This window comes from Myxine glutinosa, chromosome 1, assembly GCF_964187855.1.
Source record: "Myxine glutinosa chromosome 1, kmMyxGlut1.1, whole genome shotgun sequence".
In the NCBI taxonomy this organism is placed as follows: domain Eukaryota; kingdom Metazoa; phylum Chordata; class Myxini; order Myxiniformes; family Myxinidae; genus Myxine; species Myxine glutinosa.
In genome coordinates this window covers 369,545,487-369,566,162 of record NC_136261.1, presented here as the reverse complement: position 1 = coordinate 369,566,162, position 20,676 = coordinate 369,545,487, and the positions used below count along the sequence as shown (strand labels likewise).

Genomic DNA, 20,676 nt, shown 5'->3' with positions numbered 1-20,676 from the left:
TCACAAAGTACCAATGGGGAGAGGGCTTAGATGGACAACCACGAGTCACGTGAACAGGGCAAAAGGTGTAAGGCAAGGAGATAATGGGGGCGGGGCGAGACAGCACACGTGGACAGAAGCACACGAAAACAGCAAACGTGGAGAAAAGGAAATAAATGTTTTTGGGTTTTTTTGTTTGTTTGTGTTTTTTGGGGGTGGGGGAGAGATATAAAACGTTAGACAAAGAGTATATGTTCGGGGGAGAAGGGAAAAAATCTAAGAACCAAGCAAAACATGAAGTAAGGAACTTAAGTTAACCACCGACGGGGGTCGCCTCACGGTACAAGGCCGCACACACAGAGCAAACAGAACACGATTAATTAATTACGCGTTACAGGAAAATTCAAACCAAAACTAACTATAAACAAACAATAACGCATAGACGATGAAATAACGAGTGGAAATTTGACAAACACACGAATGGAAAAATAACTTCACTTTTGATGCCTGGAGAGAACCAAGCCTCAAGGTTCGAACTAATGGGGGAGCATCGGATGAGAGGAAGAGAGAGGGGGGGGGGGGGCATGGTGAAGACTATATGTTAATTATGCATATTTTTTCTCTAATTAGGTCATTTGCTTATTAATTTGCATATTGCAAACATCTGAGGGCAAATGACAAAACAAATGTCATAATCAATGTTTCTTGTGAAATTTGCCACATTTTGGTACCAAGGTCGATATACTTTGAATGAAGTATGGTCACTGTAATGACGTTTGAACTTTGACCTTGAGTCAAGGTAACTAAAGGTCAACAGGAAAAAAAATGGCGACATCATTTTTCCGATTAGTAGGACCCAGTAAAATACATTTATAGTGGTTGCCCAAAATTAACATGAACTGCACATGAACTTGAAATTGATTACATAGGCCCCCCCACTATATGGGCTATGCCATAAAAATAAAGCAGAAATGGAAACACTCCCGGCTGCAATGCTGGTCAGTTCCACCAAACCACGGGGTTTCAACATTTCCCAAGTCCAGATTCGTATTAACGAGACAATTTTTGATATATTATTGAATCAAAAAGTATGGGTCTGAAATATGAATGCAAGTTGAAAGAAAACATGAAAACATCTTCCTAAGAACAAACAGTAAGGATTTAAAGTCTCTTATAAACATCTCTATGTAATTGTTTCTGCGATCACCTGGAATGTTATTTTATTTTATTCCCATCCATCTTGATTCTCTTTTTATTGTTTTGTCCAATTTTAATTTGTTATAATGTAAAAAAAAATTCCAATAAGCCTCAATCTTGTTTCACAATTAATGTAAATATACGAAAAAGATAATCTCTTAAAATGCAGATTGTAATGTTTTTCCATGTTATATTTTCATTTAATTATAATGATAGCCAATCATTGATGTCCTTTACCTGTGTATCCCGAACCTCTTGATGCACCTGCTGAATCTGGGACCCAACTTGCTTTATCGACTCAACGAGAGGAGGATACTTTGCAGCCAAAATTCCCTGCATGGATTAAAGAAACTTCAGTTAACAAAATAAAAAAGCAAAATTAAAATGGAAATTAAATATTTTACAATCATTTTAAATATCGACTTGAAATACATTTGTGAGAAATATCACAATGATTGTAGATTACGAGTTGAACCTGGAAAAATGTCCTTGATTTAAATGACGCCGGTGCAGGATGAAAACAGAAAAGAGGAACATGAACTCAAATGTGGATTCTGGAAACATCACCTGGCAGGAGGATTGCTGGCGAGAAGAAAAGTTAACCACCTTTCGAGGCCATTTTCCTCCGCAGAGCGGGGGTTGGCCTTTTTTTGGGCACCGTGGTCCCCTATTTGAAGCAATGTTTTATGGCCGGATGCCCTTCCTGCCGCCAACCCTGTTGGTCACCTCTTGCGACACACAGGGAATTACCAGTGAACTGGTACTCAATTTTCCGACCTCAGAAGGATGACAGGCTGAATCAACCTCCCTCGCGTTAACTCAACGATCGACCGGGATTCGAAACAAGGATCCTCGGATCCCAAGCTGGCACCCTCACCGCTAAGCCAACACCAGGCTGGCGAGACTGTGCTGAATTAATGACAGACATTAGCATGACAAGACACTTATGTTGATCTGTGAAGGAAGCACATCATGTGGTTAAGAGAATTTGGGTTTAAATATTGATTTGTGAATATGATTGGATAAATATGGAAATAAGCTAAACCCCACACTCTTGTATCCACAAACTACAATCCACCATTATAAACGAGAAAGATGTTACACGAGGAGTGTATTCCGACATACACGCCCGGTAGGGTGCACACGGTGCCCCCATTTGAGCATATTGCCCTGTCCCTGTTTTTATTTTGTTCCAATCATTAAAATAATAGTCCTAGTCAATTTTTATGAAAATTGGACTCTATTTATGTGTCCCGCCATTCACTTGAATATTTCCACAAAAATGGCCATAAGCCGCCATTATAACAATATTATGGTAAATAGGCTGTCTTTAATTCCAGCACTAGTATCATTATTTGTTGTTGTTTTTTCTTGAGAGTTCAATGTGAATTGATTTACCTGTGTAAAGTTGTAAATAGAAATGCCAGGGATGAAATGTCCAGACAGTTGCCATGGAAACTGGTGCTAGATTCGGGCTATTTTTAGACATGCACAGTCTAGACATTGTCTAGACATAACAATGCAGTCACAATATGAGCTGATTGACTGATCTGCTCTGTAGCAAGTATATGCATTATGCAGGAACTGATCCTGATGTAGCTGACATGTTTGCCTTTGGCCTGTCATGACACAGATGCTATTACCCAGTTGTAGATATTGACACACATTTGTGATATGTTTGTGTGCACTGCCAGAATTACTAGCAGAGAGGAAATATTATGGAGGAGGATAAATCATCACAAGATGCTGGTGTTCTTGATATCTGCTCAACTGATAAACTCAAGCATGAATCTATGCCAGGCTCGCCAGCAACTGCAGCAGGATCTAGTAGAATGAAAACAAGAAACTCTTCTGAGATATTTGCACAAGGTCAATCGATCACGGACGTTGATTCAGAAATAACTGGATCTCGCTTGCCTACAGCACTACAGGTCCTTCGGTGTCTGATATTCCATATACAGGATGGATATTCTACCAACAAAACGAAGTGGGATTGTTCCAAGCTGGTGCTTGCAAAGATTCAGCCTTTTTATGAGAAAGCAAACGTTCCTTTGATATGTGATCGCAAAGCATGTGAAAAGATCTTGAAGCTGCACGATGAGAACTCCAAACTAAGACAAATCCCCAAAAGTCGCCGTGACATGCCAACTGTTTTGAGCAAGGTCCATGAACATGAGCAGGATCTTTCCAAAACATTCCCACTCTGGCCGCTTGATGCTGCAGAGAAAATGAAAACTCCTGAGGACATCAAATTCCTGCAGTCCATGAAGACAGATCGTATTGCTAGCTTTGGAGGTTTTGACGCTTCCCTCGCGAAACAGAAACAGATCAGAACAACGCAAGCTTCTGGACAGACGAAGGCAAGAAAAGGCAGAAGCTGAGATGGCGGAGTTAACTGCTACAGCAACATTTGAGAGCAGTTCTGATACTGATCCTGGTGACACCGAGGATGGAGTGGATCTCTTGCCAGGAACCTCTATGGATACACATCTGAGAAGAAAGCACAGACGAGTGGTACATTCTGGGACAGAGGCTTTCATACCTCATAACATCATGAAATCCCCCAAAATGGTTGCACTTGCTACCAGAATGAAGATGACTCCATCACAACAGGCTGCTTTCACTGAGGCATTCGTCCAGGAAGCTGGAGGGGATGTGTCCAAAGTATATACATCGTATGCTGTGGCTGATAAATCCAGATGAGAAATCGGAAAGCAAATAGCTGAAAGTTACCAGAAGTGGGATGTTCCACAGTTTGCTTCTCTTCACTGGGATGGCAAGATGCTTCCCTCGCTCACAAATAAATATGAAAATGAGGAGCGGCTGACTGTGGCGGTTGGAGATGTGACAGACATCAAGGTTCTTGGTGTGCCTGCTTACAAACCTGGAACTGATAAAAAATCTGGAGAAATCATTTCAAAGCTCACATTTGATTTGCTGTGCAGTTGGAACTGCACAGACTCCATTTGCAACATGGTGTTTGATACGACCGCTAGCAACACAGGGCATGTGTCCGCAGCATGCATTCAGATACAGGAAACCCTAGAACATCCACTTTTGTGGTCTGGTTGTCGGCATCATGTAGGAGAAGTCATTCTTACGCACGTGTTTGAGGATCTCAAGATCGAGACATCCAAGTCTCCAGATGTCATGCTGTTCACTCGTCTCAGGAAAAATTGGAACTTGGTTCCCCATGAGAGCGATCAGCCACTGCACCGAATACAGTTAGTGTCATTTCCTGAGGAAGGTAAAGATCTAATTGATGAATGGCGTGCAGAAACCTTGCAACTAGTGACATCACAAGTTGACCAGAAACGGGACGACTACAAATAATTTATACAGCTGTGTGCAGTCTATCTCGATCCTGACTACCCTACTACAACATTTCAGCGTCCTGGTGCCTTACACGAAGCTAGGTGGCTGGCGAAATTGATCTACTGTTTGAAAATCTGCCTGTTTGAGACACAAATCCAGGATCTCCCATCTGGAACAATAACAGCCAAGCACCAGGGAAAGAAGCTCAGAGAATTCGTCACCTTTGCAACACTCGTCTATTCCACTTGGTGGATGCAATGCTCCATCAGTGTAGATGCGCCCTGGAATGACCTCCTCCTGCACAAGAAGCTGCTATGGTATCAGGAACTCAACACCATAGTGGCCAGTAGCGCACTGAAGGCGTTCAGTCGACACCTGTGGTACCTTACCGGAGAGCTAATACCACTGGCACTATTCAGCAGTAACACCCCAGCTCATGAGTGTCGCCTACTTGCAGACCAACTGCTCCAAAAAAGACCTGACGCACCGTGCCAGCTTCCTGAGAATCGTTTCGGAACAGGCTTCGGCAAACCAAGGTTCCCAACAGAAGTCAATCTCGGCTCAAAACTTGCTGACTTTGTCACCGAAGATTCATGGTTTTTCTTCCATGTTCTGAAGCTGGAAGCAGGGTTCCTGTCCCTGGATGTTTCCGAGTGGCCTGAATCAGAATTCTACAAGAATGCCTTGATCAATGTTGGAGCAATCAATGCAGTGAATGATTCAGCAGAACGAGGCGTGAAGCTGAGCTCCGACTTCTTGGCAGCTGCTCGCGGTGAAGAGCACTATCAGAATGTTCTCCAAGTTGTTGAAGAGAACAGAAAGATGAGGCCCAATCTGAGAAAAAGGACAACTGAACCAGATGATAAAAGTCAGGGACAATAAAGACATTGTTGGACAAAAAGTCATAAGCAGCTGATTCATGAGTTTGTTGCCTTTCTGTTTTGTGAATGTTAGCCAAATTGGCCATTATGTTAAATTAATACATTGTTGAATACATGTGTGAACTTGTGAAGGAATATAAAATGTACTTTATATCAATATCTGAACTATGTCTGTCATGCATTAATATTTTCTGTCGATGTTTGCTAACAAAATAAATCCCTACATGTGTCCTTTGTATGTATACCACCTATTTCTGTAAGCGTTTATTGCCGTTTATTTGTTTTCGCCAGTGAATATTCAAAGCAGTGGTGGGACACATAAATAGTTTCCAATCTTCTTGAAAGTTTGCCTGGCTTTCTTATTTCGGTATAGGAATACATTGAGACCAGGGACAGATCGATTCTATAAATATATATATTTAAAGGGGCACCGTGTGCACCCTAATGCCCGGGCATTACTTCAATGTGTCTGCCGTCCCTTACATAGACGTTGAAACTGGGTGTCCTCTCTGGTCTTATTAGTTGGTGGATGTTAAAGTTCCCACACTGTCCTTTCTAAAATGTCGGCGAGTTATCACTGGTAACAATCAAATTACGAATTCATTCCTGGACTGCGGGTAGCAAGTGGTCTGCTCTTCTTTGAGAGTCCTCAACACCAGGTTACATTGCTGCCTCAACACCTATGTGGGACAATGGTTGCAGTCTCGGCCGGTTATTTCAAATGATTATTGTTGACTGTCTTTTTAAAACAAGGAGGGTAACCAATTCGTTCATATATTTCATTAAAAGCCAAAACCAATTCCTTAGCAAATTACACAGAAATGAGAAAAATATTTTTGAACTGATTCAGATACCTTGAATTCGGCAAGAGCCACCTCCACAGGTACAACTTCATGGTCCTGATGTTCAGCTTTACACATCAGAGACACCAAGGTCTCATCGTCCTTGCAGTAGAAGTGGATCGAGTTCCCATGCTCGGTACTTCCAGGATCTTCCACTTTCATTTCCGGCTCCAAAGGTTTGTGCCCTTTGTGTTTAGGGGGCTTCACATGTCTCTCACAGCACAGGGTCTCATACGGTACACACCGCATGGCTGCCCCTTCATTAGACACCTCACAGTGACTCTCACAGCCTCCCACATTCACTGTGACATCATCACCTTCACCATCCTTTCCCTCAGCTTGACTCCCAACACAGTGACTACCTTCACCTTCTCTCAGCTTCATCTGTTCTACCAACCTTGCAAGGATCACATTCTTATGGAGTTTTGGTTTTTGAGGAAAAACCTCACGACAATTTGGACAAAGACAGGCAGTGGATTCTTCTCTGCTTTCCCAATAATTCTCGAGACAGGAAGAACAAAATGAGTGTCCGCAATGCAGTGAAACTGGCTCTTCAAACAGTTGCAAACAGATAGCACATGTGAGCTCATTGGAGCTATCTTCGCTATAAGAAGACGCCATTTCCCCAGGAAGAGAGAGATGGAACCTGCTGGTCAGATAGTGGTTACAAAAGAGACAGCATTAGCAAATCTTAAACAATACTCAGTTGTTAACTTAGAAAACAAGACACAACCCAACCAATCCACATGAAAAGCAATCATCCTGGTGATGTTCCTTCCCTCCCCAACCTCTAGCATCACCTCCTCCTCCTCCTCCTCCTCCTCCTCCTCCTCCTCCTCCTCCTCCTCCTCCTCCTCCCCCTCCTCCTCCTCCTCTCCCCACTCCCCAAGCCAATGAGCATAAGTTGATAATCTCAAAGAGATGGAATTATTGTAAAAAAAAAAAAAAAGACTTTTGCCCATCATAGCGGCTCCTCGCTGACAACAGGCGCGCCATCGTTCCGTGGCAAAGCCCATGGCAGTGAGGAGCCTTCGGCTGTCAGTTCCTCTTTTTGAAGAGAAAGTCAAGGCTCATGTAAAAGGAACAACACAGAATGGATCAGGATGGAACAGAACATAAAGGATCTAAATATCGAGGGCAGAAAAGATTGCCGTTGCTTATGTGGGATGATCTGAGATGGTGGTGAACAACTATCTTGAAAACCTGAATGGGAGAATGAGATTGAAGATTTTGGATTTTGTGACTTTCACCAAAATGAGGTTGATGGTGAAGCTGATCGGTCTGGAGTTAAGGTGTTTCAGATTTTGCACCTTTTTATGTAATGTGGTGATGTTGGCTGATTTCCAAGCAGATGGAAGATGACCGACAGCAAATGAGAGGGTGAAAGGGGCAGAAAAAGGAAGTGCAAGCGCAGAAAAGTCCGTTTTTAGGACACGTGAGCTGATGCCATCCAGTCTTGTTACAAAATCAGTCAAGGGTTGCGAGAAACCTCAATATTCACAGGTCCGAAATGCACATGAGTCCAGGAACAGTCAGACTGAACTGGGGAGGGTGGGTACATACAGAAAACGAGTGGTTGCGGACACAATAAGCTTCACAGAATTGAGGCATTCGGCCTTCTCATGAGTGGAGTCGGCCATGGTGCCATTTCAGGAGAGGGAAGTGAGGAATCGGGAACATAATCTGGAGACAGACTTAATAAAGTGCGACCAGGTTTTAGAGGAGGGAGATAAGTTTGAAAGTTCATTCCTGACGTTGGACAGATGTTGTTCTCTGTCTCTCCTGAGAGTGGACGCACACATGTTGTGGGCTTTGTGGAATGATCGGAGATTACCCCAGTTAGGTTTGCTTTCCAGCAAGAGAAGGGAAGCTGTTTCAGAGCAACTGCCTCGCCACAGGATTTCGTGTCCCATGGGCGGCTATTATAGGACAACTGAAGACGAGATGGGATGGATCTGTGCACAAGATAGAGTAGCTTCCTCTGGAAGAATTCCCAGGCTGATTTGATACCGGGGGCAGGAAAAATAGGAGACCAATCCTGGAATGATTCTGTGCTTTCTATTATTCTGTGATTCTGTGATTGCATGCAATCTACCCTCATAAGTACCAAGTGTAATTTCAAACAAACCATTCATTAATGTGATGGTAGAGAACGGACATGATGGGTTAAATGTTCTCATGTGTCCGAGTTTCTTATTTATCCAAATATTACAAACACAGATGCATCAAATTAAACAAACATCTCTCTTCTTGTTAACAACAAACAGAGCTAATGACATTTTAAATACAAAGAGGAGGGCGAGGCCTTTTCATACAAGAGGATTACAAGTGTGCCAAGTCTTTTATCACAACGTACACATCAAATATGTATTGGTCCTTCAGAGGGATGAAACTGACCACTTGGACATTGCATTGGTGATCAAGTGTGAACAACCTTCGTCACCCGAAGCAGTACATGAAATGGTCCTGTTGAACGACACTCGAGGGTGATAACTGAAGCTGTCATGTAATGATATGCGAGGTCAAGTCTTTGGTGATGTCATGTCTTGCATCTCTTCAAGCCTGTTATTCCAAATATCCTCTGGTGTCCTGTCAGAGTGGGCTTCTTTCGGATCACCAACATTGGTCTCCCCAGGTTTGTAAACAAAGATTAAAATGGATATTTCATTTGAGACCAAATTTAACTGCTTTAATTATATCGACAGGCCCAGTCCTATTCCTGATCTTCATCAATGATCTATCTGACCCTCGAGATCTAGAAAATCCTCTATATCTATTTGCTGATGATTCCATCTTCTGCCGTGACATCCCTCATACAGGCAGGCTGCAGCCATTTCCCTCTCTTCAGACCTTGACAAAATGATAAGGTGGTCAAACACTTGGAATGAATATCTATCTATCTATCTCTCTATATCAATCTATCTATCTCTCTATATCTATCTATCTATCTATCTCTCTATATCTATCTATCTATCTCTCTATATCAATCTATCTATCTCTCTATATCTATCTATCTATCTCTCTATATCTATCTATCTATCTATCTCTCTATATCTATCTATCTATCTCTCTATATCTATATCTATCTATATCTATCTATCGATCTATATCTATCTATCTCTCTATATCTATCTATCTATCTATCTCTCTATATCTATCTATCTATCTCTCTATATCAATCTATCTATCTCTCTATATCTATCTATCTATCTCTCTATATCTATCTATCTATCTCTCTATATCTATCTATCTATCTCTCTATATCTATCTATCTATCTCTCTATATCTATATCTATCTATATCTATCTATCGATCTATATCTATCTATCGATCTATATCTATCTCTCTATATCTATCTCTCTATATCTATCTCTCTATATCTATATCTATCTATATCTATCTATCGATCTATATCTATCTATCTCTCTATATCTATCTATCTATCTATCTCTCTATATCTATCTATCTATCTCTCTATATCTATATCTATCTATATCTATCTATCGATCTATATCTATCTATCTCTCTATATCTATCTATCTATCTATCTCTCTATATCTATCTATCTATCTCTCTATATCAATCTATCTATCTCTCTATATCTATCTATCTATCTCTCTATATCTATCTATCTATCTCTCTATATCTATCTATCTATCTCTCTATATCTATATCTATCTATATCTATCTATCGATCTATATCTATCTATCGATCTATATCTATCTCTCTATATCTATCTCTCTATATCTATCTCTCTATATCTATCTCTCTATATCTATCTCTCTATATCTATCTCTCTATATCTATCTATCTGTCTATATCTATCTATCTGTCTATATCTATCTATCTCTCTATATCTATCTATCTCTCTATATCTATCTATCTCTCTATATCTATCTATCTCTCTATATCTATCTATCTCTCTATATCTATCTATCTCTCTATATCTATCTATCTCTCTATATCTATCTATCTCTCTATATCTATCTATCTCTCTATATCTATCTATCTCTCTATATCTATCTATCTCTCTATATCTATCTATCTCTCTATATCTATCTATCTCTCTATATCTATCTATCTCTCTATATCAATCTATCTCTCTATATATATCTATCTCTCTATATCTATCTATCTCTCTATATATATCTATCTCTCTATATCTATCTATTTGTCTATATCTATCTATTTGTCTATATCTATCTATCTCTCTATATCTATCTCTCTATATCTATCTGTCTATATCTATCTGTCTATATCTATCTGTCTATATCTATCTGTCTATATCTATCTCTCTATATCTATCTCTCTATATCTATCTCTCTATATCTATCTATCTCTCTATATCTATCTATCTCTCTATATCTATCTATCTCTCTATATCTATCTATCTCTCTATATCTATCTATCTCTCTATATCTATCTATCTGTCTATATCTATCTATCTCTCTATATCTATCTATCTCTCTATATCTATCTATCTCTCTATATCTATCTATCTCTCTATATCTATCTATCTCTCTATATCTATCTATCTCTCTATATCTATCTATCTCTCTATATCTATCTATCTCTCTATATCTATCTATCTCTCTATATCTATCTATCTCTCTATATATATATCTATCTCTCTATATCTATCTATTTGTCTATATCTATCTATTTGTCTATATCTATCTATCTCTCTATATCTCTCTCTCTCTATATCTATCTATCTCTCTATATCTATCTATCTCTCTATATCTATCTTTCTATCTCTCTTTATCTATCTATATCTATCTATATCTCTATATCTATCTATCTATCCATCTCTCTCTCTCTCTACAATCTGTCAAACCCTCCGATCTACTTTCTTAACAATCATCTGGAGGAAGTTCAATTATTCAAAGTCCTGTGTCTCACTATCAGGATCTTTCTTGGGCAAATCACATTTCAAAGTCAGCCTCCAAAACCAGCCGCTAAATGAACATTCTCTGTCGTTCAAAGTCCTTCCTTGGCACACCTGAACTCCGATCCACCTACAAGGCCTTCATCCGCAGCTTCATGGAGTATTGTGCTCCCCTCTGGGCTGGCTCCCCTGCATCACACCTTACTCAGCTTGTCGCCATGGAAACCAAGACCTATAAGATTACTGGAATCTCCTACAATTAAGCGGCGTCTTTGGGGTTATCACTCCGACATTGCAGACAGATCGGGGGTCTCTCTCTCTTCTACCGCCTCGGTTCTGGTCTTGCACCTTGTGCTCTATATGTGCTTTTTCCCACCTCCAACCCCCTTCCCAGGTTTCTGCACGTCTCACATGGTCCACCACCAACCCCCTTCTGGTGAAACAACCGAAATCCAGGATCACTGCTCACCTCCACTCATTTGTTCCTCTTCTCCCCCCCCCCCCATCCCCTCCCTATACCCCCCCCACTCCCCTCCTTTCTCCCCCCCCCCCCCACCACCTGTGGAACAAACTCCCACATCCTCTTCAATCTTATTCCCCAACAACCGTTCACCACCACCTCAGATCATCCCCCATTCCAAAACCATTAACTTTTCTACCCTGAATGACCGCCTCTACACCCCAATCCCTCGTCCTTCCAAATTTCCCTCTTTTATCCATGTTGTCCACCCTGTGCATACTCTCCTATCCCCCATTCCCACCACCCTATTGTTTGTCCAAGTCTCCCTCCATTTTTTCCCTCAACTCAGCTGTTTGTGTTTCCCCCCTTACCTCTCTCTCCTGTCCCTTTTGTCCTGATGCGGCCGGATCCGTTCAGAGTACTCGGACTAGCTCTTACACGAGCCTCGACTGTGTATACAAAAATAATAATAAAAACAGTTCATGCAGTTGATAAGGAAAAGATGAAAACAGTCTTTATCTTTCCTTATAAAACCCTTGGTGCCTCCTCCATTACCTCCACCACCGAAGGTATTTGTGAACACGACATCTCAAAAAGTTGTGGACCGATTTGGATGGAATTTGGTGAGCAGGTTGGGTACGTGACAAGGAAGAGGTAATTCAATTTTGGTGAAGATTTGAATTCCGGATCCGGATCTGGGAACTTTTTCATGATTCTTCACCATGTCCACAGAGATCGAGCAAAAAAAAACCCCACATATATAGCACGATATCTCAAAAAGTTGTGGACGGATTTGTACGAAACTTGGTGGACAGGTTGGGTGTCTGACAAGGACAAACAGATTCGATTTTGGTGAAGATCTGAATATGGATTTGGATATGAGAATTATTTGATTTATCCAGTGATTCTTCACCATTGAGTGATATGGCTAACCAGGTGGAGGTACGTGCTCTCTCCTGAATGCCGTTCTAGTCTCAGTCTGCATTCTTTGACTTACCTGGTAACATGATAAAAATAGGTACATTACCTGTTCTACACACAAGTGCGTGGTCGGTGTTCGTGGTGCGTTGTTGGTGTGCGTGTGCATCGGACTCACCGTATCACTATCAGGTGCGTACTGAAGGCTGAGGCTTCACCAACAAAGACAAAAGATGTACAAAGGAAGAAACAAAACGTTTTCGTCCTTCAAGGAATAAAATCTATAACCGGATAAACTTTCCTGTGGTTAGGGAACCGGTCCAGGAAGTGAACGCCTTATTCAGTGACGTCATACGTTAACGAAGTGACGTCATACGTTAACGAAGTGACGTCATACGTTAACGAAGTGACGTCATTCGTTAACGCAGTGACGTCATTCGGGGAAGTGAACAACGTTCCGAGAATCGACGTCATTACCTTCTCAGGGTGGATACACTTACTGCAAGGAAGAAGTTCTCCACAAAATTGGGATTAATAACAATGACGTCTCTGCAAAATAATATATTTTCAACTTTACTCACCAAATAAACTCGATTTAACTCACCAAATAAACTCGATTTAACTCACCAAATAAACTTGATTTAACTCACCAAATAAACTAACTCACCAAATAAACTCGATTTAACACCAAATAAACTCGATATAACTCACCAAATAAACTCGATTTAACTCACCAAAAAAACTAACTCACCAAATAAACTTGATTTAACTCACCAAATAAATATGATTTAACTCACCAAATTAACTCGATTTAACTCACCAAATAAACTTGATTTAACTCACCAAATAAACTTGATTTAACTCACCAAATAAACTTGATTTAACTCACCAAATAAACTTGATTTAACTCACCAAATAAACACGATTTAACTCACCAAATAAACTTGATTTAACTCACCAAATAAACTCGATTTAACTTACCAAATAAACTAACTCACCAAATAAACTTGATTTAACTCACCAAATAAACTAACTCACCAAATAAACTTGATTTAACTCACCAAATAAACTCGATTTAACTCACCAAATAAACTCGATTTAACTCACCAAATAAACTCGATTTAACTCACCAAATAAACTCGATTTAACTCACCAAATAAACTCGATTTAACTCACCAAATAAACTTGATTTAACTCACCAAATAAACTTGATTTAACTCACCAAATAAACTTGATTTAACTCACCAAATAAACTCGATTTAACTTACCAAATAAACTAACTCACCAAATAAACTTGATTTAACTCACCAAATAAACTAACTCACCAAATAAACTTGATTTAACTCACCAAATAAACTCGATTTAACTCACCAAATAAACTCGATTTAACTCACCAAATAAACTCGATTTAACTCACCAAATTAACTCGATTTAACTCACCAAATAAACTCGATTTAACTCACCAAATAAACTTGATTTAACTCACCAAATAAACTTGATTTAACTCAACAAATAAACTTGATTTAACTCACCAAATAAACTCGATTTAACTTACCAAATAAACTAACTCACCAAATAAACTTGATTTAACTCACCAAATAAACTTGATTTAACTCACCAAATAAACTCGATTTAACTCACCAAATAAACTCGATTTAACTCACCAAATAAACTCGATTTAACTCACCAAATAAACTCGATTTAACTCACCAAATTAACTCGATTTAACTCACCAAATAAACTCGATTTAACTCACCAAATAAACTTGATTTAACTCAACAAATAAACTTGATTTAACTCACCAAATAAACTAACTCACCAAATAAACTTGATTTAACTCACCAAATAAATATGATTTAACTCACCAAATAAACTCGATTTAACTCACCAAATAAACTTGATTTAACTCACCAAATAAACACGATTTAACTCACCAAATAAACTTGATTTAACTCACCAAATAAACTCGATTTAACTTACCAAATAAACTAACTCACCAAATAAACTTGATTTAACTCACCAAATAAACTCGATTTAACTCACCAAATAAACTCGATTTAACTCACCAAATAAACTTGATTTAACTCACCAAATAAACTTGATTTAACTCACCAAATAAACTTGATTTAACTCACCAAATAAACTTGATTTAACTCACCAAATAAACTCGATTTAACACCAAATAAACTTGAATCCTTGTGATGTTTCCGGTTTCACTCGAGCTTGTCGAGTCGATGGAAAAGCTCAACACTGTTTTTGTCTTTTTCGTGGAACCGCCCACCAAGGTGTGACCTCCCACTAATGGTGGGGCTTCCAATTAACATGAAGCGTTTATCCCATCTCAACAAAACAACACAAATGGTCATGGAGGGGTGGGGTTGGCGGAGGTTCCTGGCAGTGCATTTTAAATTGCCCCCCTCCTCATCCCCGTTATAAGGTTTTGTATTAATGGTGATTGAATTGGTGAAATTTTAACATCTGACAATGTTCGAACCCCACAAACAGTATAAGATCAGCAGCAGTGTGTTCCGTTAACCAGCTGCTTGCTATCGCTTTCTAAGCCAGTCGTTCCGTATCAAGCTTTACAAGCCGCTCGGTAAGCGGCACAAGCGATGAAGAACCCCAAATAATCTGAAGACCCCGATGATGCTTTAGACCCCAAAGACCCTGCATACCATGTACACCCTTAAGACCCATAAGACCCCCAAGACCCTTTAAGTCCCTTTAAGATCCTTTAGACCCCAAATACCCTTGATACCCTAAATACACTTCAGACCTTTAAGACCCAATTGAGAGCACCAACGACATATTAGACTCCCAAGACACTTTTTAGCGGCTATTATAGGACAACTGAAGACGATTTTCAGTTTTTCTTCCACTGTGAACACCATAGTTGGTGTAGGATCCTACTGACTACTTCTTAGAAATGGTGTACGACCACCAAGAGAGAAGGGAATAGAAACGACAGAACATCAGGCTGCTCAAATAGTCGACATTTTTATGGTGTAGCCCACAGGGCAAAGCCGTCTAGAAGAGTGTTTGTCTGTCCATATGTTTGTCTGTCCATATGTATGTATGTATGTATGTATGTATGTCTGTATGTATGTATGTATGTATGTATGTGTGTATGTATGTGTGTGTGTGTGTATGTATGTCTGTCTCCTCAAACGTACACCAATCAGAGCTGAGGATCTGGTCACATTACAGGGGTGATGTCATGTCATTACGGCGGTATGACGGCTGACTCCACACACCGCCATTTTGATTCCTTTGTCGTTCAGGCCGGCCATATCGTTGAACCTGTCCTGTATCACAATCTGCATGTTCTACCTTTACGTTTTCCATTCAGTGTGAAACACAAACAAAACGCGTGAAACACATCAAGGAAAACACATGAAAATAAGCATCTTTTTTAACACTCGATTGTTATCACGAGCGAAGTACCCGTGCTACACACGGGTGGGGGGCCAGAAGCCAACAAACAATGCAGAAACGGCGAATGCTAAAGCATGAAACCAAAAAATTCCACATTAATGAAGCACCTTCAGTCGCATATAAGACATGGACAGCAAGTTTGTGAAGGACTTCCACGAAAAACGTACCCGTACGCAAACAAACGGGTACGTTTGTTCTGCACCCAGTCCATGGCGAATCTGCATATGGCGATCCGCGAATTTCACGTTTAGAAAGTAGAAACCATCACGGCATTCTATCATTCACTTGAACTCGATATCTCTTTTTTTCATTCCAAACAGCATAACTCCAATCACAAATTAAATAACATTAATATAAAAAATAAACTTTTAACAACATTCATGACGTAAACAAATATTTAAATCCTGATGTGAAGTTCCGTAAGGTTGGGTGAATACAATTACGAATTCAAAATCGTAATTGTATTCACTCAATTCCAATCATCAATTGATACTTTAACAAAACGATTAACACGATTAACGTTTAACGATGAAACATGACGATTAAATGACGGTTGTATTGGGATATTATCAAACCCGCGTATTGCGGTCATCTTTCCACTTCCGGATTCGCTGCAGGTTCGTAATTCTCATCAAAATCTAAACAGCATTTGTTGAATTTAAATAAAAGCCACATCACTGTTCATATCGGTAAATATTATTCCATCGTGTTTGGAAAAACTGGAAAATTGGAAAACTTGGAAAACAATATACCCCATTTTACTCCAGGAGGTCCTAGAATTACCCACCGAAAATATCGTTGCGATCAGTTGAGCCGTTTTTGCGGTTCCTTCGAACGGACAGACGGACATTTGGTGAATTACAGTAAGATAAGATGCTGTGGCTGTGGTTGTTGTTGTTGGTTTGTTCATTCTGTGTAGTTTTATATATGTTTATATTGCTTCTTGATGGTCAAATGGTCAAATAGCACAACTTTATGTATAATTTTGTATGCTCGTTCCGTGTCCTTCTACATGGTTTCTACTGTCGTAGAATAATAAATGTTTCCGTTTAAACTGCTGTGTGAATAATCCCAACATTAGCGCTTCTTCCTCTTCTCCATTTCGCAAAGAGGATTTTTGAACTGGCAAATTCGTGATTGAACAAACTATTTTTTTACGGCTTGGATGTTTGGTTCCTGTGTTTGCAGCGTTTGTCTCTCCGTGTGTGTGTGTATGTATGTATGTATGTATGTACATATGTATGTATGTATGTATGTATGTGTGTATGTATGTATGTGTGTGTGTATGTATGTATGTATGTATGTACATACGTATGTATGTACGTATGTATGTATGTATGTATGTATGTATGTATGTATGTATGTGTGTATGTATGTATGTATGTATGTACGTACGTATGTATGTATGTATGTTAAATGTATGTATGTATGTATGTATGTATGTATGTATGTATGTTATGTATGTATGTATGTATGTATGTATGTGAAGGAGTCCGGACTCCAGCATGATACGGATAAAAGGATGGCAAGGCACAAACTCGTCCGAGAAGATGTTTATTCGTAAAACCAACTCGGGAACACTGAAAAGCCCGTTTATCGGGCTGCATTATAAAGCACAACCAGAAACCGAAACCGAAAGCCACGCCTCTCAAGCGAGGCATGCTTCGGTGGTCACGTGATCGACAGGTGTAGCTGATTATACCCGCACGCGCGGCACGCCTTGGTGGTCACGTGACCAGCCCCTCTGGCGCCGCGGATCCCCGCCGGTGACGTCACCGGCTGGAGCAAGGAGATTCTGATGCTGGTCTTGCTTGGGGGACCCATGGGTCGCTACATATGTATGTAATATGTATGTATGTATGTATGTATGTATGTATGTATGTATGTATGTATGTATGTATGTATGTATGTATGTATGTATGTATGTATGTATGTATGTATGTATGTCCCTCACATATTTATCCTACATTTTGGATGAGTTTTATGCCCAAGATTACATTTCTGAAAGGTAGAATGTCAGTAATGCCATTTGGATTTGCTAGTAATGTTTCTTTAAACACCCTTTGGGGAACATTCACATATTACATCAAAAAACCTTGTTGGGGCAAATTATCACAATTGATTGGGGGGAACTGAAATTATGATAACAGGGTGATGACATATGATGGGGGAGGGGGTGGTGACGGAGGGGGGGTGGGGGGGGAGAGAGGTGGTGCATGCCCCCCAGATCACATATAATTAAAACTTTGATAAAGGGCTCTTCAAACATTGAAGAATTTCTTATGACTGCTTCCAACCACCCGAAACCTGGTGTTGGCTTAAGGGTCACAGGGCTTGGGATTTTGGGAGGGCTTGGGATCCTCGGGTCCTTTGTTTGAATCCCGTTCAGCTGTTGAATTAACACCAGGTGAGGTTGACTCAGCCTGTCATTCTTCTGAGGTCGAGGTGAGGTGAGGTCTGAGGTCTTCTCTCAAGGAGGTTGGGGCCAGGATTTGCACTCCGGATGCTGTAAAACACCTCATTCCGTAACACACAGTGAGTGGTGTGTGTCTGGATGTCGCTGAGGTCACTTTGATAGTGTTGACTAACTGACCAACATCTAGAAACATAGGGGCAATACCCCTGGCGCTCACCTGGTCGAATAAACAGTATACTGCACTGACTAACGGTATTTAAAACAAATTACAATGGTTGTGAGAAGACAGGGCAGCATCTAGAATCATACTAACATAATCATAAGACTTTAAACAAACAAAGAAAAACATACTTATTTTGGGGGGCAACCCCTACCCCCCTTCCAAAACCCCATATACGTCTTAAGACCCCAATTTTTCTAATGCCTTGAACAAACATTGGTACATAATGGGTGATTTAGGTTGTGGTCAAGTTTCATCGAAATTGCATGTGTGGTTTCTGAGAAGAAAGCAAATACCTATTGTGGGGGGCAACCCCCGTAAAGCCCCAAAGGGGCACATTGTTAATACCGTGAACAAACTTCAGTACATCACGGGTGATGAAGGTTGTGGTCAAGTTTCATCGAAATAGTGTGTGTCGTTTCAGAAAAGAAAGGAAATTCCTATTTTGGGGGGTCAAACCTGGACCCACTTTAACCCTGGTAAACCCCTTAGACCTCAATTTTTCCAATACCTTGAACAAACATCGGTACATCATGAGTGATTAAGGTTGTGGTCAAGTTTCATCGAAATCGTGTGTGTAGTTTCTGAGAAAAAAGGAAATTCCTATTTTGGGGGTCAAACCTGGATCCACTTTGACCCCCGGCAAACCCCCTTCGACCCCGATTTTTTAAAATGCCGTGAACAAACTTCGTCACAACACAACAAATATAATTTGTGCCAAATTTGGACACAATCCCTTCAGCGGTCTCGGAGAAGAAGTTTCAAGTGTATCCGGGCGGACTGACGGGCGGACGGACGGACGGACGGACGCGCCATCGCATAATCTCCCCTGACTTCGTTCCAGGTGAGCTAATAAACCAGTGTCTCAATGCAATCTCTTCACTTCCATGGTGACAGACAGCTTGGGCCTTAGAGACTTCGAGTACTTCAAAATAATTTAATACTTCCGAGTACATTATTTGCGAACTGGTATCCCCACCCAGGTCACAATATCCTCTTCAACTAAAGTGTCAAACAAGCCCGGCTACGCCGCTGTTAGACTTTCGGTCTTGTTTTGAAACACCTGTACATACACAACATCATTATCGCCAATTGTGACATCCCCATGGAATTAAGGAGTGAAAGGGAAGTCATATTAATTTTGAAGACCTTTAATTACAAGTTGTTAAGAACAAAACATGCTCTTTAAGCACTTTGTGTTGGGAGATTTGTTGGTTTCTCGCCTTGGGATTCCATCATCCATGCTTAAAGTCCCACAGTCCCCAGGCCTAAAATTTCCTGCTGATTCAGCACCACGGCACCTCAAGGGAAATTACCTTCAGATGTGAATTACCTGTTATAAACACCGACTCTCCTGCTCCTCAAGTCCACATTCACAGGTGTAATTAGTACGGATTGTGGATTGCATATCTCGAAGTGATATTTTATCGAAGTGAAATTGATTAATGCGATTGATTGATTCATCCTTTTATATATATTTTTGAAACATATATAAAAGGTATGAGCAGGTAACAACAATTTCAAAGCTGATGCTGAATGAACACCTGGTAACCTGCCCGGGTTTGTGCGGATGAAACTTCAATAAACTCTTCTTCTTTCGGAACCCTTCATCACGTGGAGTCATCTCCGTGCAAGTCTTGACTCTGTTCTGGAGGTAAGAATCCCAATGTGTACCTAAAAGTGACATTTTTGGATTTTTTTTCTGCCCTATTAATATGTTCAGATAATTATTTCCTCCGAAATGAGCGTTAATTGTCCTTATTGATTGATGACTGATTATATTAATAATCTGGAGCCTATTAGGTCCTGATTCCGATATCGAAAGTTAATGATCGATCACATGGATCAAGGTTGTTGTTATTAATATTTTTGAGGTTACCTGTTTATTGTTCAAATGTTACACAGGTCATGATTTTTGGATAGTGGTTCAAGAGCGGTTAACGAAAGTGTGGTTAACGAAAGTGTGGTTAATGAAAGTGCAGTTATCAAGATGCTCACATTAGTACAAGTCTTACTAACAATATTATAATTTTTATTTTATAATCATGTTGAATATACGAGTATAAACACACAGGTCATGATTTTGGGATCACAGGTTCAAGAGCGGTTAACGAAAGTGTGGTT

The 20,676-nt window shown here is 40.0% G+C and overlaps 1 protein-coding gene across 4 annotated transcripts in view; it reads right to left on the bottom strand.

Moving 5' to 3' along the window:
• The window catches only part of LOC137414956 (E3 ubiquitin/ISG15 ligase TRIM25-like), a 1,058,494-nt gene that overhangs the window by 41,149 nt on the left and 996,669 nt on the right, over nucleotides 1–20,676 (bottom strand). Inside the window, exons 1-3 of one of the 4 annotated variants that reach the window (XR_013621840.1) lie at nucleotides 12,660–12,832; nucleotides 6,227–6,860; nucleotides 1,414–1,509 (exon numbers count right to left, since the gene is read on the bottom strand). Coding sequence is in view for 2 of the 4 variants with exons in the window: in XM_078770102.1 (XP_078626228.1) it covers nucleotides 1,414–1,509; nucleotides 6,227–6,835 (705 nt within the window). In the remaining 2 variants the exon portion in view is untranslated. Of the gene's footprint in view, nucleotides 1–1,413; nucleotides 1,510–6,226; nucleotides 6,864–12,659; nucleotides 12,833–20,676 lie in introns of those variants that run through there. The other 3 variants (XR_013621841.1, XM_078770102.1, XM_078770101.1) reach the window with 3 other exon arrangements.